Here is a 21,849-nt window from a genome sequence, read left to right as displayed (position 1 = left end):
TTATGTAGAACCTAAAGAGCAGTGCAATAATGCTTTCACTGATGTTATGTCACTTAGTCTATTTTTCCCTATATCTAGTACCAGAAAAAGTCATTTTCATATACATCATGCTTCAGTTAGCTCCTATTGACAGCGGTAATGTAGACTGACAATCTCCTGAGAGAACACCAAACTTCCCACCTCAGGAGTATGTACTGGAAACCCTCTCTTCTGATACTTTCTTTCCTAAGCACAGGTTTTGTTACTCGAAGTACTGTGGTGCCACAAAAAGCACCATAATACTCTAGCGGTACAAATAAATATTCAAAACTGCCCTTGAAAAGCTGATGTTGGCAGAGAAGCATATTGAGAATGGGCTTTTTTACTGAAAGGAAATACTAGAAAGATCATGATTCACACAGTATAAAGGTCTTGAAAGTAAAGGAGGAAAATGTGTGGAGATTCTCCGAATGATGATAACTCTAGAAAGGATGAGTCTCATCAAAATGAAATACAATAAAATTAACCTAAGGCATTTTCTTCATGGTGGATCCTGATCTCCAGGGAGGAACTGAAATCTTCACAATGACTTTAAAGGACTCAGGTTATGTCCTAGCAAAAAACAATAGCAGCAACAAATGTGTCTCAGAGATAGAGTTTTATCTTAGCTACAGATGGGAAACATCATCCTAAGGGCCCCATTCTCATCAGAACAGACTTTAAGAGACAGACGTACAAATTGGAGCTGAAAGGAGGTCTGAATTAAATCTTAGGCTGATAGCAGTGCAAGAAGTTTTATCTACTGTGGCTGTGACATGCCCAAACACAAGGTAAAAATATTTCCTTTATTATAGAAAGTTACAATGTGTATAGAGAAAATACCCGAGGGTGGATATTTGGTCTGGAAAAAATGTCCTCAGCGAAGAAATGGAAATTTGGTGAAAAAAGTGCATGGCTGACTGACTTGTGACCAGCTGAAAACTGCCATTATATATTTGCTTGATACTTGTGTAATTTATGTTGTTCACAGTCAAGGCAAAACGCTTTAAAGGGGCTTGATCTTCAAGTGACAAATGCATGAATTTATTTGGAAATCATCTCCTGAAACAGGAAGACCACACTCCACAATACTGCAATGAAATACACTTTTCCACAGCTCTACTCTTCTGTCGGTCATGCATGTAGAACTACATGTAACTGCCTGACACCTCGTATGTCCATGACATGAACTGCTGTTATACATTCACATCTGATTCTGTTGAAGTTAAATATCCTATTTCAAGAATCTGCTATAAGATACATTTTTAGGTGTCCATCTAAACATCTTCTAAGGTTTTAGACAGTCAGTACTTACTTAAAATGTTTGTAAAATAAGCAAGATTTTCTGTCTTCAAAGTTTAAATTCAAAACTTTATTTTTTTAAATCAAGAACAAAATGTAAACTTCAGACTTAAAGTTTGAATCTTTGCAGTTGCAAAGAGTGCATGCGAGGCCCTCTCACTCACAACTTAGGCCTAAACAAGTAAATGCAATAAGCAGCAGGATAACTTTAAAAGTAGAAAGCAGATTTGTTACCAAAATTAAATAACTTCACTTATGAAAACGGACCTGGATGAAAAGAATGATTGTAAGACTTTTCTGGCACTTGCATATCTAATTGTTTTCTTTTTACAAAACATCTATGCTTGCATCTGATTTTAGCAAATTATTCCACAAACCTGGTGAAGAGGAACAGAAAGTGTAATATTTAAAGGACAAATAAGGTACATATTTGAATAAGGTGCAAAATTCAATTAAAGTCAGCAAAAATGTTATTTGAATAAATTGTAACTATCCCAGAGTCAATAACACTACAGTGCATTTGCTTAGCTTTCTGCTTACTCTCAGTACCACTTGAAATTCTCATTCCCAGACGTGCCAGCAGCTTCATTTCTCTTTCACTTCTGGCCTTACAATGTCTAGTGGTTTAGTGGTCACCTCCTGTTCTCAAACTGAATTCCTTGTGGCTTCATGACTTGGGTTCATGATGCTAAATTTTGGAACTGTTGATGCATGGCCATCAACATGCTCTCGTTGCAGACAGTGGCGGCTGTCCCAGTGGAGACCCCTTGGTTGCTCTACCTAACTTTGCTGCCAGGGTGAACAGTGATGCTCCCCTCATCCCTGCCACTGTCTCTCCTGCTACTAACAACAAATTAGCATGTTTACAGAAAGCAAAGCAGCAAATTAGAGAAGAAACTGAAATCTGAACCTACTTTCTCTCAGGTGCTTCTAGGACAGTGTAGCTATATATTATCTCTAACGTGGTTTAATGTGGTTTAATTTTGAACCAGTCCTTATGGATGCATGAAATGCCTGTTTAAGAAGCAAAGCATCTGTCCAGACGGTGTTGGCATAGCTGACTGTGCCTTCGGACATCAAGATGGACTAGTTAACCTTTGAGGTCCCTTCCACTTCTGCTTTCTCTGACTCTGTTTTCTACAATGAAAACTAAAGTGCTTTAACACTATCCACAAGTGAGCACAACTGCTAAGAAAATACACACTAGATGGAAAAATCCTCTTTGATTGCTCTATTTTCTTTTAATGTAATGTACAGGTAGATCTTCTCCAAGAAAGAGACTAATTTTTTACTGTTTCTTGTGAGTACTGGCTATTTTTATTACTTTTATATCTTTCATAAAGACATTTCTTTCAGACAGAACACTCTTAGCCCTGGTAAGTATTTGATCTTTTTTTTTTTTTTTTTTTTTTGTCAAAGCAGACATCACATTTTAACCTTAATGCTTTATATTGTGATTTTTTTTTTCTTTTTTTATTGGGAGCTTCTGTAATCTAAATGTCTTTATTTCTAAGAGGATGACTGTTTCCTAGGGGATGACACTGCTGCTGCCTGAGACAAAGGCTGTTCCACCCAAGGAAATCTTCTGAAGTGCTAAACACAAGGATGTACTTTTCATTTCATCCTTGGTGCAGGTAGCTTTTCTCTTCTGCATGAAGGCCTCAGATGCTGCAATACTGGGTCTTCACATGTCCAGCTTCATTTGCTATTAGCATCCTTGGCACTCTGCCTTGGTAGTCATTTAGAAAAGGAGTCAAGCTGTAACAGCAAAAATGGTGAAACGGGGCAGAGACCTTTAAGGTGGGTCAGGCCCAGAGCTGGTCAGATGTGGGGCTGGGCCTGGAGGTAGCTAATGACATGGTGGCCTCACTGAGTTTGTGCCCTGAGCCCTGACGGCAGGATCTGGTCCCAGCTAACAGCAACGTCAACCCTGGCTGGAGTAAAACCAAGAAGTGAAGAGCTCTCTTGGGGTCTGCTGTGCTCTCTTCTTGACCTGCTTCTGGGAAGCTAGCAGTAACTCACCTGGGCTTCAAGCAGCGCTGAGAAAATGGGGTGGTATGGCTTCCTCCCACCTGGGGGTGCCCAGCCCCCTTTTGCAGAGCCCTGCAATGGAGCACTGAGTCATTTGGTGAGTGAGTAGTAATTTGAGTGGGAAATGAGCTAAGATTTCACACTTGGCTCTGACCTAGGCTTAACATGAAATGACAGAGTGACTATTGCCATTTTCAAAGAATTGCCGTCAGCTCGAATAGAGGACGAAATTGTTTTCAGTTAGGGAATGACATTTTGTTTAATTCACACAAACAAAACCCAGTTGCTTGTGTTGGGTGGAAAATGAGGGAAAGGGAAATATCTATGTAATAAACACAGAACCAAGAGTAACTGTGCTCTGCATTTGACTTGCACTGCACTGACATGCTTTCCTTGCATCCTGGGGAGCACAGTACTGCCAGACCGAACCCTGGTGTACACATACCTTGTTCAGGAGAGTTCCCTCGCTGCAGAGATGGGCGACAACTCTAAAAGTCACCTCTCTTATCAGAGAGAAAAACTGCCAGGTGAACACGTTCATAAAAACAGACACATTTTCTATTCTGTCAATAGGGTAAATTGTAATAGGAAATATAATAGGAACAAAAAATGTATCAGGGGAAATTCAGGCAAGCTGTAAGGAGGAAATGCTTGTAACGAGAATGACAAAGCACAAGAGCCTCAACTTGCTGACAGCTTGTGGATCTCCATCCTCAGAGGTTTTTGTCCTCATCAGGATGTGTCCCTGAGCAGCCAGGTCCCCCTGTGAAGGCAGCCCTGCTTCCAGCTGGGGCTAGGCTCTGGAGGTCCCTTCCAGCCTGCATTTCGCTGTGATTCCAAAGGGAGATAGGAACTTACAAGCGCACGTTTACCTCTCCAGTACAATCTCTGCCCATGAAATAGGCAGGAAATGCGACCATGAGGCTGCCATGAAAAGAAAGGATTTTTAACAAGAAGGAAGTGTAGAGGGGAAGGCAAGGTGAGAGCAAAGGAAGGGAGCAGGTACAGGATGTGGTTATGACAACTTATATGTAAAATGTCATTGACTGACTCATCTGACTGACACTTAACAGAGGAGGGCACTGAGTTACATGGTTTTCTCCAGTGTTGAATCTTACTGTGTCTTAGTTTTCCTGGGATGGTGTGCTTGGAGATGGTTGGTTGATCTTCCAGAATGTCAGTGTTTGATAAAATCATTTTTATCAAACTTAAAAAGTTGTGGCAAATGTTTTTATGTAAACTTCTTTATTTTTTCACCTTTGGTGGGATAATTTTCTCAGTATTTTAGTACCAGGTTCTGGTGCACATACTCACTCAGTAGCGCTCCTGATTTCTTGAAGAGCCCAGCAGGGTTCAGTGGAAATACCCAGGCTGTTCAGTGCTGTGGAATTCGTTGTCAGTCTTTGATCCCCACTGAGGGCTCAAGAAATACAGTGATATGCCACCTGGGGTGTCTCTACCACGTTAATTGCCAGAGAGGTACATGCCACAATCAGTATGGGTAAAAAATCCCCTGATATTATATTGAATTCTGTAGATTAAAAAAATGTACTTTTTGCCATCAAGAGGAACAGTGTTTTTGTTGTTGTTATTGTTGTTTTTAAATTAGGGAATCCAAAATTTCCAAAATATTAAGAATTTGATTTTGCTTTTTTTTTTTTTTTTTTTAAGGATTTCATCTGTGGGAACCCTTCAGAGTAAAACTGCAGAGTACTCAATTTATCTCGTTCTGAGAGATAAAAGGATGAAATGAACCCAGCTGGGATTTAAACCTGTAGTTTCATGGAGCCTAGGTGTTTCAGATTAGATGCTTAAACCACTAAATCATCCCACAAAATAGAATACTTGTGTTCTGCCTTTTTAGTTTCTTTTATCCAAAACTTCTGAGCTTGGTGGGGTTTTGTAGCTCTGTCTGAATTGATTAGCACAGCAAATAGCACAGTATAGTGGTGAATGCAGAGTGCTGTCATATACTTTGTGCAGTGGGCAAGGATTTTCCATTTCATACATCATTTGCAACTTGCTTCAGCAATTCCACAAAGTTAATATGTATCCTTAATGCAGAGAGGGGTTAAAAAAATGCTCCTCTATTCCTTCATCCTCTTCTCTCTTTGAAGAGAGGCCATCTCAACACACACGCATGCATACTTCCCTGAAACCCTGTAACTTGGCACATTTCTGACTGCATCCTTGACATTCACCTCATGCCATTCTTTTCTGGCCCCAAATGGGAGGCCAAAGTAGGTTGCAGTTTTGGTGGATGTTAAGTCTTTTATGTGTGTAGTCAAATTTGTGAATTCGAATTTGCAAATATTCTCTGTGGCTGTGTGAGCTTGGGTGACCATTCTCATATTGGACTGGCATGCTACTGGTTTGACTCAGTAGTGGTTACAGACCCTATAGCTCCCATCTCTTTGCATCCCCATCCATTAATTTAAATCGAAGAGGTAGCATTTTTTCCAAATCTGCAAAAAAATAGCTTACAAGATGAGAGAAATATAGGTTTCCGCAGACCTTGCTACATGAATGCAAGCCTATGAAATACTTGAGGTTGAATCTGAGTGAGAAGGAGTTTCCTTAAACCCATCGTACTCCCTGAGATTTCAGAAATCCTACTCTTTGCCAGTGGGATGAAGCCAAGATCCCCTGGAGGTGTTTCAGAGAAGCCAGAAATCCCTGCTGCGAGTATCAGGCAGCCTGGCACACGCAGGGGAGTGGGAGACCCTGGTTCAGCTGCTCAGTTTGATTCACTAATGAGATATTAATAGGGACAGAGAGCAAAAGTGATTGTCTTGATAGCTCAGTGATTTGGTCACTCATCTAAAATGTGGGGGAACCAGGGTCATGTCCCTGATCTAAATCAGGCAAAGCAAGCAGCTAAATACACATCTCCAGTACTCTGGTTGAAGCTCTCATCATCAGATTAATGTTGTATAACTTCTTTTTCCTGAAAAAGCATTCTCTGGAATTGAGAAGGTGCTAAACGGGAAATCATTTAGTTAAAATACTTGGAGTGCTGGCTGCTAGACTGTGGTGTGCAACGGCAGTGCAAGGAGGCAAGAAGGGGCTGTTTTGAAATGCATATGGTTGTCTGTTCTTGACCTGTGATTTGGGACCTGGGAGTGACAGGACAGTCCTTTCAACCAGCTCAGCTGGCAGCACGGAGGACTCTCATTACACATATCAGTGGGTGGGACATTATTTCTTGTGCAGGATAACTTAACTGTAGGATTTTAGAAACAAGGAAGTCATTTGCATGGGTTGCCGGAAGCACAGTGCACAGTAATTGCAAATCCTCCTTTCTTCCGAAGTCAATGGAAATAATGAATTCAATATAAATATTTATTAATATTTGAAATCAAGGCTTTCTTGGAAAAAAAAAAAAAACGCCTTGTTTAGTGAGTGCTTTTCATTTGTCTACTTTATTTTTTTTGATATTTTTTGATCAGACATGTAATGAAGACAGCTGGGTCGTGTAGTTAAGAAGGAATACTGCTGTGTTCCTGAGAGAGCAGAGAATATCCTGGTCGATCAGAGTTTGAATGGACCGTGACACCAGCAAAAGTGCAACAGCACAGAGGTACTGTGTGAGGGACTTATAAATGTCTGTGTGATAAATACATAATGAGGAAAAGAAACAGCAAATCCCACATGGAATCTGATCACTCATCTTTCTAGTCTGCACATGTTTCGACATTGAGTACTTGAGAGTAACAAGCTAAAAACAAGCTGTAGAAATCCTACAATAGAGCAGTTTTTCCAAAAGATTTCCTTCTAACCTTGATTAATTAGAGATTGGCTTATGCCTTGAAGCATGGAGATTTGTATTACTTCTAAAATCTTTTTAAATCCTAATATTGCCAAATATGTATTTTGTGTGTATTAATAGCAAATGCTTTTAAAATCCTGGTATGTTCTTGGCCTCAAGATACCATGACAATGAGCCTTACAGACCAAATTGTCCCAGCTAAAAGGAAGCACTTCTTATATTTTTAAAAGCTTTTGTCTCATGAAACATACCTTGTTTTTGTATTATGAGATTGGGTGGACTAGAATTAAAATGAAAAGTAGCCAAAGAATTACATTGTTATGAGTGCCTAAGTGACTCAGGAGTGCAAGACATTTGGCAGATGAGTTGGATGCTTTGCAAATGTAATTCTAAAACTTTATTTAAAACAAAAAACAAAAACAAAAACAAACCACAATGTTTTAAACTACCTCTTCTAACCAGTTATAAGGAATTGACACGGATAGACAAAACCAAAACAAAACCCAACATACTTCTAATTTCTTCCACGGAGGAAGCCCTATTCCTTACTAAAAACACACTTACAAACATTATAAAATGTATAGAAACAATTCGTTTCCAACTGATCTTGCTTCAGGCAAGCATTTAGTTATCACGCGCTGGAGGTTTAGGCTTGATATTGCATTAGCATCTTGCAATGTCACACCATCTACAACAGTGAACATAACATTAGATTATTAATTCTTAAGAGATTTTGACCTTAAAAAACAGTGGGATCAATGCCTTCTGGGAGATTTCTTCACTGTATCTTAGGTACTTATATAGTAAAGCACCAAGCCCCTTGTATGTTTAGTGTATCTTCCTCACAAACTTTCCTGTACTGCAGAGAAATATTATTATACTCATTTGTCAAATGAGGAACTGAGAGACACTGATTTGCCTAAGGTCACTTAGAAGGTCCTTGATGAACATCCGCATCCTCATCAGGACTGTAACTTCCCTTTAAGTGAACCTTTTCCGTGTGCTTTAGTCAGACCACCTCTGCATTTCAAAACAAAATCATTTTTTTGATGTTCTGCCTATCCCTTTCCTGCCATCATCTCCAACTCAGCCTGCCATTGCAATCACTTGCTTTTCCTTTACTTTTACGGTCCTCTCCAAATCCTGTTAAACTTTCTGCAGCTTACTTAGTGGACCTAAAAATCATTGCTTTGTCACCAGATCAATGGGATTCAGATTCCCAGAACAGTTTCTCATTTGCCAGAAACGGAGAAGCCTCTTTAGCACAGTGACAAGGCAGAGCATGCCATAAAGCTGTGACAGTGATGTGGCTTGGAAGTACTTTTCTTATTTGCGTTCCCTAAAACTAGGTCACCTTTTAGAAGATAGTTATTATTGTAGTTATGCCCAGCTGCTTGCATATGATCAAGTAAACACTGTTCAAAGTTGTGAATAAACTAAGCTGTCGTGACTGACTGGGGTAGGCACCAAGACAACTCCAAGTGTGAAGGAAAACATGCCAGCCTAAACCACCCTCATAGTATTATAGTAAAAAGTCTGCATACAAAGTCCAAAGATACTATCTCCAGCCTCTGAATGCTCTGAGATGCAGTGCTGGATTGAAAAACAAAGGTGTAAGTGGCTTCTATTAATGCTTCCACTGCAATAGCATCATCTAAATGGCCATCTGAAACTTGACAGGTATGTGCAATGGAGATGTAGAACATACAGGTTTTTTTTTTTTTATTGCAATACACTGAGATATGTTTCTCACACTATGGCAATATACTGCAAAGTAGATTATATTGTTTAGCTGTCAGGAAGCTGTGAGGAAATGAGAAACTACTGAATGGTCTCCAGTGTCTACTCATCCTCTGTTACTCTGCAGCACAAGGTAGCTAAGTGGTTATATTAAAGAGGGTAAAGCATCATTGTCTGCACTGGTTGGCTGTTAAGCAGAGTTTTACTCATAACAGATATTGTGTTATATGATACACCCATTGGGTTATTCGCACTGATTTTTAATCCAGCCCACTGAATGAGAAGAGGCTAACAACATTGCTATAAAATTATATCTACCATCTCTCCAAGGACAAATGCAGATAGAGGCTTCTAATTTACCTACTAATTAGCATTTCCTTACTGGGTTATGTGAACACTACTGAGTCAAATTTAAAAGGAGTCATTGCTCTCTTTTATTTCAGAGAAGCGCTACACTCCCAAGATAACTACGTGCTTCAGAATAGAAAGATACGAAGCTATGAAGCCCAGCAGCTCTCTGCTGCAATGGGTCCATTTTCATGGGGAAAAAAGATACACACAACAGAAACAAACAAACAAACAACAGCAACAAAACAAACATTCCTCACAGTTGCCTTCCAAGCACCAGTGGACACGGTGCTGGCTCATTATAAGTACGCTCTTATCAGCAATTAGATGATACAAGGTAATTAGTGTAAGGTAAGAAGGTAGTGATTATAGGAGCCTATCCACCTAACTTAAACATCCAGGCTTCATTACATTTAGCACTTAATGAAGCGGCCTACATAAGGTGAGTTCGTAATATAATCAATGAAGAGAGTCAGATTATTGTGATCACCTTCTGCAGGATCTAAGGAATCTAAGTACAGACTGTCTGTCTGTGTTTAGGTACTTCAATTAGGCAGGCAGGATCTTCTGGAGGCCTCCAGAGGCACTTCATTATCTGTATGGCATATAGGGAATATGGACTCTTATTTAGCTGTTTCATCAAACTAGTGAAAGTTGGGCATAAGTCAGATCTACAAATGAGGTGGATAGCAACCACCTAATCATTATCATCATCATCATCATCCACAAAAGTAAAAGTTGTGTTGATGAGCCTAGGTAAATGATACTTATTCTTCCAGCCAGCTCTGGTGCATGCAGTCCTTGCGTGCTGTTCCAACTGCATGGGCACTGAATGTAAGGACAGAAGTTTTCCTTCCACTACCTTTCCTCTACATTATTGAAAACCACACTCCACTGCTTTCTTCCTTGCAAATAGCTTCTGCATTCAGCACCCCACTAAAATCAGTTCTTGCACCACCTAATCCTATACTTGCGTACAATCGTTAAAGATCACTATGACATGGTAAGAAGTTTATATTGTTACACCAAAAACGTTGTGCCATGCCTTTTTCATCTAAAGAAGATTGTAGGAGATTCCTGATACCCTTGTTAATAGCTGGAGTTTGGATAAAAATTTGACTAATCTGATAAAATCCAATAGTTGTTTGTGGACTGAGGCTACCTGGAAGAATAAATGACTCAAAGGCTGTAAAATCAGCATTTCATTCCTGACTGGATCAAAATGTGAAATGCTGCAAGAATACAGGGAGATAGTCACAAATCAGCATAGCCTGCTTCTTTTTCCTGCTTTGGGAGGACAGAAGGGCACAAATGACATTGTCACAAGAAGACAAAGATGAAAAAGAAGCATGAAAACAAGCTGCCCTGAAAGTTGTGTGTTCTATGCAGGTTTTCTGTGCAGGAGCAGACATCCCAGGCAAATCTATCCCAAGGATCCCAGCGCAGACTTTCTGATTTTGATGGAGTCTGGGGAGATGCATTGCCTGAGATGGAGATAGGTATCTGCGTATGGTGAAACTGTGCTATTTAAACCTTGAAATACAGCTATATAGATAAACTTCTGTCAAGACCATAAAAGCAAGACTCATAGATCTGCAAAAGCAGTTACAGTCATCTACAGTGCTGGTTAATTCACAATTCATTATTAAATATTACTAAGTATCAGCAAGCTACCAAATATCTTTTGTTGGCACACAATCATTTAACATTCTGAAGACTTAAATGCATTTGGCTGACCTAAGTTATTGGTCTCAACTCAGAGCTAACTGGAAGAAATTTAATGTCCTGAGATATATAGGATATCAGACTAGATGATCTTTTCTGGCCTGAGCTTTATAAATCTATGGCAAGTGAGACGTTGCCGTAAGTTTCTCACAAAGAGCTGTCACTGCCAGGACACATTGTCCTACTGGCCTTCTTTTACTGATATACAGCATCTGTATTAAGCCAGCTGCTGGGCTTGCTGAGTTGCATCTGTGAACCCTCTAAGATTTCAGCTATCCTTTGCTTTGATTATTGTTCTTGGGATGTTGACTCTTTGCATATAACTGTGCTAAATCATTTTATTGTATATGACTGGGCTAAATCATTTTGTCTCCATAAATCTTTTACTAGAGTAGGCTTAGTCCTCCAGAACTCAGAAGTATCGTGCAATTATTTATCCTACTCCATTATTCCATTTGAGAAACATTTTTTTTTTTTTTGCTTAGGTAGATACTGTAATTTTAATCCATACAAACCATTGGTAATACATCTATGCCTCTGACACAAGGAAGAAGCAAAAATATACACAATAAGTTTTCTTTGACTTACCAGGACAATAATGGAGACCTGTGACTACTGAAATTTTCTTTTGCCATCTTCTAATTGCATAGATGTGTCTTTGTTTTTTTAATTCCTCACTAGAAAGCTGAAAACAATGTCAAGTTCCCAAGCATGCATTTGATAGCAGCATCCCAAGGAATCGTGGAATATATTTAAAGTGAATACTTTGCAAATGATTTATCTCACCCCAAATTAGACCTCTGCAGTCTTCATCTGAGATAGTTACCTTCCCTTGTAAGCAGTACAGAGAATGAAGTTCTCCTATTTGCTTTTGTCATTTCCAAAGAATCTAGAGATCAAATGTGCAGCAAAGGAAGTGTTTCTTCTGCAGCCTAGAAAGAGAGACTATGGTGACTAGCTGAAACGCAGATGCAGAGATTTCTAATATTAGATGAAATAAATCCCATCATTTGTAAATTCTTAGGAACACCTCATTTCTCAGGACTAAGATAATTACTTTGAGAGGAAGGTAGGTAGCAAGGTGGATCAGGCTAGATCCTACTTCTACACCAGGAATAATCCACATGCACCGTACTTTCTCTCAAATATAAAGGTTAAGACAGTTTTTGGAGTTTATATGCTTCCCACAATGACTGGAAGCATCCATTTGTAGGAGGAATGCAAAGGCTGATCTACCCCAAACATCCCCTTAACATCACCACCAATGTCTGTAACACTGCTCCAAGCCCTGTAACAGGTATTTCTATTACTAGCAACAGGCCATAGGCTCTGTACTGAGTTTGCAAGGCCTCAGGACTGACACTTGCTGGTTTTGTTCTGGCTGCACTTCTCATGACCTGACTGCAGCTTTGTTTTCCCTGGTTTAGCTGTGACAGCAATTTTTTTTCTAATTGACCAGGTGGCTATGGCTAAATTGTTTGACTTTTTTTAATCTTTGCATTGTACAGCAATAGCTCTACATAGCTAAGAGAAATAAGCAATCTTCCTGTGTAGAATGGGATTTTTATGACTAATACAATGATGTACTCTGCTGAAGTACAGACTCAGTACGAGGTACAAGCAGAGGTCTTCAGTGGTGGAGACACAGAACAGGGCATGTAGGATTGCAGGCATGGGGTGATAAGAGACAGGGCACGGGCAGACACTGGGAGCCCCTAGGCTACAAACAATTCATCTATGGGCACTGAAAGAAATGCTGACTGGGAGCTGAACAAAGCTGCTTTTAAGGGTAGCAAAGAAAACAAAGAAGTTGTGTCTAATCTATGCAAAAGACAACATATATAGAAATTTGGATGTAATTTGAAGCTGCAGACAAATGAAGGAAGCGTAAGATGTAAAAGCATGATATCAACCGTGTAAAAATGACGCGGAGTGGATCCTGGATTCAGGAAGACCAAACCATCAACATGAACATCATACTCCTTCCATTGACGGAGTCCAGATGCTGACTGACAATCTACTGTAGCACCAACTCTACCACCAGAGTGATCTGGAGGATCTGGGGAAGGGTAAGCATAATGCTTGCAAAAGGGGTAGAAATGATGAAGTGAGTGTATAACAATTTTGACATTATTATTATTGAAACTTATTCTCCAGAGATGCATTCTTCTGCTTTCTGTAATAATGAGATTTGGACCAATAGCGATTCTTTTGTTAGACTATTAATACTCAGTTACAGTAACAATACATTTGTGTTTTTATATTTAAGGTGTGTTTACACCTTAATGCAAACAAGATTTCCGGTAAAACAGAAACCAGAAGGAAATGGATGAAAAATTGGTGATCACACTTTGCTGTGACACCTCTTAGAAACAATGTGGTCGGCAGTGTGCTGAGACCACACTTCACCATGCTGAGGCTGCATTTCTTTGCATTTGCCACCACCTGTGCTGGGGAGAAACAACCCCATTTCACTGGGCTTGAGACTGACTCTCCAACGAAGCCCTACTTTTATTCTGTTTCTACAGTGACTCATGTGCCCCAGAAAGGTTCCAGACACCATAAAGACAGAAAAATTAGAGAAGGGTAACATTTATTATTTTGTCCAGAACATTTCTTCATATCAATACATGTAGTTTTCTTGGCAGTTGCCCAAACCCTGGTTCTATGGATGCACAGATTACATTCAGTCTGGCATGTTTGAGGACACTAAATTAACTTTAGAAATACAGACGTGTTCCTCTAGAGTATACACTGCTTTTTTGTTATACAGCTGTGCCACTGTTCATGATAAATACCTCAGCCTCACCTCCCAGATATATAAAAGTCCAATTTTTTGTCATCCATTTATATATCAATGTCTTTGCAATGTCCTCTTCTCAAGGATGGTACTATATTGAGTAGAGAATGGATCTACTCCCTCATCCTTCATACCTCTGCTTCCATGATTTTTAAATAGTGCCAGGCAAACAATGCTGCTGCTTAAGGTATTTTGTAATTTAGATTGATTATTGAAAGATCCAGTGTTCAGGCAAAGAGTCTATGAATTATTCTGAGATGCAATATCTTATTACACAGAGCGTCCAGAGAAGTAGCAGTGAAAGTGAAGGAGTAAATCCATGCTTTATTAGCTGTGTATACGGAGTATTTTGCTAATTGGAAGATCTGCTGCATTGCAGGAGGATCTGCCTGGGGAAGGTTTGAAGTCTGACTTTCCTTTGGGGACACTAAAAGTACAAGACTAAACAGCAAGCAATAAACCTACATATTGGAGGAGAAACAGATCCAGTAACCTGCAAGAGTTTATTCACTTGTATGGTATGCATTTTTTACAATACATGTGCCAATAAGACCAAGTGAAAAGACAAGGGTACACTAGAACAGTCCTCTGAAATTCTGAATGACTGTGTTTCTGTAATCAGATTTCTCAGTCTCAAAATACACTTCTTGTAGTTCAGACACAGTTATTCTGCTCTAATAAACTGTTCTTTTACAGAACTCCTGTGGCCAGACTACGGACAGAGAGAAACAGAGGATTCCCCAAAGAAAATGAACACTAATGAAGTTCACATTTCCAGTAATTTTTAGAGCAGTATATGCTCTTTATTATCAGACTGATTTGAGGGCACATTTAGAGTCGCTGTACAATTGCTAGGTACTGAATTAGCATTAAATTAAATTACTGTGAAATTGAGTTTAACCCTGGAGCATAGGAAAGCTTAGCAGTACACCCTTTCACCTTTTGCCTTTTGCCCAGCTGGGACCGATGGAAATCTGTGTGCCCAGGAGAGCAATGGGTTGTCCACCACCAGGTCTGAGAACCATGGCATAATGCTTCTCCTCCTCCTCTCCCTTTCGAAGACTGGGCAGCTGTCCCTATCCTGGAGCACAGTGGCTTTCTACTGATGAGAGTGCTCTCCCAGATGACAGGCTCTCCAAGTTTTGTCTCTGAACCAAGAAAAGTCAGCTGGAAGGCTGGGATCTCCACTCTGCTCTATTTACCGTGTTCCACAAAGGCTAGAATTGGCCCAGAACTGGCTTACAGAGAATTCATTTTCTGTCCAACAATACTGTTGACAGAAGGGTGTAAGGAGAAAGAGGACAATGCTCAGCTGTGCAGCAGGTGATGAGAAAGAAGAGGTGCAGTGAGTATATAAGCACAAGACAACTTTTTCATCTGTGTTTGCTGACATATCTGTCACTTGCACTAATTTTCACTGGGGTGAGTTGTTCTAAGTAAAGGGGCTGTAATCAATTCCCTTAAAATCTCTCTTCTTTACCCCAAAGGGTAAACCTTTGATTGCTTTGTGAATCTGATTCCCAGTGCACTAAGTAGAGAAGACGCACCAATGTTCTCACCCCCCAGCCCCCTGTAACAGGCGTGATGCATGCCTATCCTAAGGGAGCAGGAACTGAGACAGCTGGGATGTATCTTGTGCATCTAGTAGGATACCCACAAGAAGTCTGCATGCACACAGTGCTTCTCAGGTGCCCTCTGGTTGCTTATTGTCTCGTCTTCTATTGTGCTGACACACGTTTCAACCAGTCTCTGCATAAATCGAAGGGTGGTGGATAACTCTTACTGCTCTGATCCCAGGCACTGGGGGTCTGTATCAGGTCGCTGTGAACTTGAACAGCTTCAGGTCCTCTCTGGGCTACATTCACATTGTCAGCTGTGTGCCAAACTGAGAAATCATGACTACTCTTGTTTTTAAGGTCAAGGGGATGAAAAAATAATTCAGACTGTCTACTGTTGAGAGCTGCCAGACCATGACAATGAAGACATAGTGACAATGTCTTACCACAGGAGATCTGAACACAGACAGAGTGGTTAGGCACTTATCCATGTTCATACTCTGTCACAAAAGAAGAGAAAAAAAAAACCAACAGCTGCACTTCTAGACTTTTGCTTAATGTTGGAAATCATGTCCATTCCAAAACTAAAGCAAATGTTGTAAGATTAATAATGTCTAAGAAATAACATTGTGCGCTGCCTTTGGCTTAGCTAAACCTGGGGTATCTTAGAGCTCTCTGCAGTGAGAATCTGCAACAGAAGTAAAATATAAAATGATAAAGGCAAGTACAAATATAGGAGAAGAAAGCTGCGTATATAAAGGTGGAGGAGGTTCCTAAGCAGCGGCTGAATAGCTGATTTGATCCCCCTGCCAGCAGGCCGGGCCCAGGCTCGTGAAGCATCAGACACCAGCCAGCAGCACTTCACAACTCTTTCTCACTCCGTCTGCTCTGGAGAGCGCCTGCAGCATCTCACAGACTTCTCCCGCTCTCTCCTACAGCTCCCTCTTCCTCTTGTTGACATTGCCCGCAAACCATCCCCACGCTGGCAGCAGCTTTACGAGGTCTGGCAACAGCCTGCACGAAGCGATACCACCGTGAGGACGTCGCTGCTGCTGAAATGCTGAAGGCGTCAGGAGCAGGAACAAAACCCGCACGGCCTCGGATTTAGAGGTTGGCTGAGCCCCGCGGGGGCAGAGAGGTGGGAATGGCAGGGGAGAGGCTGGCACAGCGGTGTGCGGGCTGGGGGCACTTAGGGAAAGCTGTGTTTTGTGCTGGAGAAAGGCCCTGCTGCCCTTACTGCTTTCCATTAGCGGCCGCGCCGCGCCGCAGGGGGCCCAGCCAGGTGAGGACATCTCCTCCCACCGCCGCTTCCCTCCGGGAGCACTCACAGCAAAATGGATGGACACGCGCTCTCAGAATGCTTCCCTACGACATGAAGGTCAGCTTGGAGGCGAGAAAGTGAGGACATTTCAAAGCACAAAGGCACAAAACTTCGTGTTTTCCCTCAGCATCCGTCCCACACCTCCAGCTCCACAGGCCCAGGCCCAGTCAGGCTCCAGCCGTGCCATCCCCTCTGCTCAGACCCAGCTTGCAGCTGAAAGGAGATGCCCACTGTGCAAATTCCAGCTGCGCAGGAGCTGCCAACCTTTTCTGCAGACGTGCAGACCCTTCACTGCTCCCGTCCCACTCCCGCTGCTCTCAGAGCAGAGCAGCTCCGAATGCTCAGGCAGTCCCAGCAGGGCTGCAGGGAGCAAGGTGCAACCCTGCCCACCCCGCTCCCAGCGGTTAGTTTAGCAGGTGCTTCCACGCTCACACTGTGTATAAAGTGTGTGAGTGCCGCCTTAACTTTCCTTCCAGTGCTACACTTTTAAAGCAGTAAATTGGTTTATTTTTCTGCAGTGGTTTTTAAATTCCGCCCCCCCCCCCCCCCCCCCCCCCCCCGCCCCCAAATAGAGGCAGCACATCTTTAGGAGAGGTGTGGGAAACCTGCGAGAACATTCTCTGCAGTAGCCAGAAGCCACCTGTGAGGTCAGACCCAAAAAGCTTCCAGACACTATTCCTACATCATTTAAGCACGGAAAAGGAGACTCTCCCCCTCTGCTCACATGATTTTCATTCCATCTAAAGCAGGATTACAAAACCACTGCAGGTCCCCTAGCATCGGCAAAGACGTGCCAGTTGGCACTTGCCTGAAAGACAAGTCTTTTAGAAACATACCTCACTTTTCATGGGTAGTAGCCACTCACAGTAGCTCCTCTTTTAAGAAACAAAATGAAAACACAATGATAACACAAGCATGAAAACAAATGCCTCATTATTATCATTATGTATTGGATACACTGACAAGTGCAGAGCTCAGGAAATCAGAAAGCAACAAAGGCACAAATTGTAAAGGCAATTACTGTGGGCTGCCCGCATGCAGTTGTTAGACTTCATGAATGGCATCTTGAAGGGCTGAAACAAGCCGAACTCCATCTGTAGGACAGTAGGAAGAGGGAAAGGCAGCAGCAAAACCTTTCTTAACATTTGCTGAAGTTGCTGTCATTTCTATAAGCTCAAAGCGCCTGCCAGTTTCTTCCAGAGTAGTGAGCTGACATACTGAGAGCTCTGGCTAAGAGAGTGTTTTAAGGAGGGTGATCCAGTTCCATCACATATGAGCGACTGACTTCGCAGGCTGCAAGATTTTCATACCATCACACTGCATTACTGGGGTTTGATTTATTCAGTAGCGACTGCAAAACAGAAATGTGTTTCATCGCTCTCCTGATAACACCCAAGTGTGGAATGGGTGAGCATATCATCATCTACTCACTGACATAACAACGTTGGAATTTATGGAAGTAAAAAGCCAGGGCATGAGAAAGGCTTATCTAAGTGCCAAATCAGCACTAGAATTTTTTCTCTATTTTTCTAGCCTTTAAAAAAACTGGTGTGTAATGTGCCATCATTCTTTCACCTGGGAAATAAAAAGATTGCTATTAAATCGAAAACTATTAAAAAGGACTTTGCACTTTTCTTTGGAAATCTTTTTACTTCTAGGCCACTCAAATCGTTTCACAGGAAGGGTAAGGATGGCTAGTATGTGCTCATTTTATGTGTGGGTAAATGAAGGTGCAGACACACTAAGCAGCCTACCCACGAGCACACAGGCAATGATTAGCAATTTTGGCTTCAGCTACACTTTGAACACTCACACTCCTTTCTGTGTGCCAGAAAGAGGTACCTCAAATGGCATCTGTTATAGAGCAGACAAAATCGATGATCTATACCGTGACCACAGAAATGTCACAGGGTAACACCTACAATTCGCTACTGATTTTTCCAACGTGTCTTTTTGGACTCTGCTATTGTCAATGAAAGAGAAAAAAAAGAAAAATAAATGTTTCAAGATACAGCTTTTGGGAGTAATGCTTGTGACCTGCACAATTCCAAAAGGAATAGTATGTCAGCGGGTTTGTTATTTTAACAGCTGCTAAACGGGAATGGCTGTAAAAAGACAGCCCTGAATGTGTAACGGTGTGCCAGCTCTCCCTGGAATCTCACATATAAACCCCCAAAATATTTCTTTTGTCAAAACTGAGAATAATAAATATTCAATTCAAACCACCTTTCAGTGGTGAAATACAAAATGTACAGAAGAATCTTGTTACCTCATTAGAATTTTTTATAAAAGAGTCAGTTTGATTTCAAAGTGTAAAATGAAATGAACAACCAGCAATACCATAGCATCACTGCAGCTAAGTTCTTGGTAAACACAATATACTGAGGTTATATTCTGCTCTGTTTCTTCAGATTAAATATATCTCATCCTTAGATTTATACTGGCACTTTATGGCTTCTGCAAATGACTGTCTCAGCACCGCAAAGTAATTCCACCCTGTCATATTTGTCTTTGAAAATTGTAACAAATTATGGTGATTTATAACATCAAACTCAACTCTTCCATTTTTTCCCCAGATGGGAATGTCGCTGATGGCAAGGTGCTGGGCCATCCATTTACGCTGTGTGGAGGGTGACAGTGAAACATGTTTCATCTCTCTTGCCTGACACTCTCTTTCCCTTTGAGGGGAGGCTGTCAGCATAACTCAAGCTGTCAAGGAACTTTTGTAAGGGGCCTGAAACAAATCTAAAGCTCTCCTACCTGCATGCCTACTAATGAGGTGTAACCTGGCCCTCCTGGCTGCCTGGCCTCACTGAATCTCCTTGCCTGTGACCCCTAGTGGTCTCTTCTCAGTCAATAGAAGTCAAAGCATCATTTGTCTTTGGGTAAGGACAGGCAATGGTCAGAGATGGGAACTTTGGGGAAACTCAGTCCACATATACTTCTGCTTTGTTGTGCTTTGTCCACAAAAACAAAAACACAACCAAACAACAACAAAACAAAACATCAGGGGTTAAACCATCATCGTAATATTATCCTCACCACTTGCCTACAGCAAGTAGATTTCCTAATTGGCAAGTCAAGCATTGAGCTTTTTCTCAGCAAAGTGTTAGAAAGCAAAAGATGAATAATAGATAACATTCCTAAACTGATAAATTTTCCTGGTAGCCTTTTAAAGCAGAATTACACGAGAATTATGGCTTCATCCCAAAACAAATAAATATTTTGTTTATTCTAACATTGGGAAAGGGGAGTAAGATGTGGTTCAAACAGTGTACGTTACATGTAGCTTTACTTTTGAAATAAATCCCCACAGGTTTCCCCCTGGAAGTGGGAGGACGCTGAACCTTATGAAAAGCAGGTTCCTACCTTTTGGTGCCTTAACAAATACTGCAATATTTTGAAAATCACCATTTTGGCTAAAGAAAGCAATCCCTAGGAATCCTTCCCTGCAGAGTCCTACAGAGTGGCAGAAGCAATATATGATGCAATAAGGCTGAAGCAGAGCCACCTCTCAGCCTGCCTCGCTAAGATGTATTGCTTGCAAATTAGGAGCTCAGCAAAAAGTATATTTATTTGCCACCAGTGATGGCGTTACAGATCCCTGCTTATGGCAGAGATCACTTACAGTGCTGTGCAGAGGGAGAAGTCAGAGAGGGGAAGAAGGGTTTTAACAGTCTCCGTAGGAAATCTCTTTGCTGAGCTCCCTCTGCTTTGAAAATAGATTTCACATGATGTAAACAGAAAAATGGAAAGCTAAGGAAGTGTAACATCCAAAATCCGCCAGCCAGGCCTGATGTAAATATGTCATGTATTTTATCACGGGAGTAGTGGAGCTTCAGTCCCTCCAGCTGTAGAGCAGAGCCGTGATGCTACCTGCAGTGGCTTGGAGAGTGGGGGCTGTAGTGCTCACTGGCAGCTCCTGCCAGTGCCACACACAGGCAAAGAGGAAATAAATTGATCAAGGATATGCTAGACATGTGTACCCTCCAAGATTAAGTAAGTAAGTAAATAAATAAATAGGAAGACTGTCAAATACAATCAGTCCTGAAATTACTCCTGAAAAGATGGTTTTATTTCTTCCCTCACTATGGTTGCAGAGAACTAACCATCATTTGACAATTTTTGCTTGTATTTACAGTAGCTTGATGAAATGTGTGCAGGCAAGTGTATATATGTGTGTGTGTGTGTGTTTATTTTTAACATACTAAGTTGGATGTGTCAAACCGAACCACATGTAACATGGCAACAAAGAAAATGATTTCAATAAAATTACATAATGTAAAACAAATAATTGGTATACCTACATTAAATACAATTTGCATGCAATATCACATTATACAATTGCTGACATGCTGCAGAGAGGTATTACGTTTAAAGTAACTACGTTTAGAAAGCAATTTGCAGAATTTCTGCTCTTTTGCTGGTTTGAAAAGCAGTGATAATGTTTTTTGCAGCTGACAAGCGAACAAAAAACAATAATTGAATGGTACCATTTTACCCACAAGGCAAGCTGATAATTAGAGGTTTAACAGACAGTTTGGATTTAATCTGAGCAGTGGCAGATACTCCTTTTGATTTTTTCTTGTTGTTGTTTAGGGGCGAAATAAAGGTTCATCTCCCTCCCCCCCACCCCCACCCCCCCATTTGCCAATAAAAATGAAAAAAAAGTTATTTATTCTTTCTGGCTCATGTCTGACAGTGGGTCCCTGGAGTGCAAACACGGTGAATGATTATGCACTAGGGGACAATGTCAGGAGAATGTGCATGTGAAAAAAAAAGTAAGAAAACACGAGGAAACAAATAACTACGGTAGGAAATTGGCAGACATGCCCAGCCACATCTTTCTAGGTTAAAGGAAGGGGTTACTGACCAGAGCCTTCTCCATCTTCCTGGGCCAGAAATGAAAATACTTCTTTCAGGTCAAAAGGAGCAGGACCATACCCCAGGTATTTCATATTCTCCTCTTCCAAAAAGAATAGTCGCTCTTTCAGTCCAACAAGCCTTTTTGTAACAGCAGGTTTTACTTGTGCCAGCTTCATGGCTGAATTTTAAGGAGTTAGCAACTTACTGATATTAACAATAAAATAAAACCATCACTGAAAAATATTGACTATTAAACACTAATGAGTATATAAACCAGTTCTATAAAAACACAGAGACTTCCTGGAGGGGTAGTCAGGCTAGATGAAGAGTGAGGGCTAAGCAGGCCTCCCTTCCAAACAATTCTCCATTGTTT

General features: G+C 41.1%; 1 protein-coding gene across 3 annotated transcripts in view; it reads right to left on the bottom strand.

Moving 5' to 3' along the window:
• Positions 1-21,849, bottom strand: part of ADARB2 (adenosine deaminase RNA specific B2 (inactive)) — a 312,048-nt gene that overhangs the window by 177,598 nt on the left and 112,601 nt on the right. Inside the window, exon 1 of one of the 3 annotated variants that reach the window (XM_083822951.1) lies at positions 11,760-11,929. The exons of the other annotated variants lie outside the window; for them this stretch is intronic. Coding sequence (XP_083679077.1) covers positions 11,760-11,811 — 52 coding nt within the window. The 5' untranslated portion in view covers positions 11,812-11,929. Of the gene's footprint in view, positions 1-11,759; positions 11,930-21,849 lie in introns of those variants that run through there. 3 annotated transcript variants of the gene reach the window in all.

Source organism: Anser anser (assembly GCF_964211835.1).
Source record: "Anser anser genome assembly, chromosome: 2".
NCBI classification, from domain to species: Eukaryota; Metazoa; Chordata; class Aves; order Anseriformes; family Anatidae; genus Anser; species Anser anser.
The sequence above is the reverse complement of the archived record's forward strand: the minus strand, read 5'-3'. Positions and strand labels throughout refer to the sequence as shown.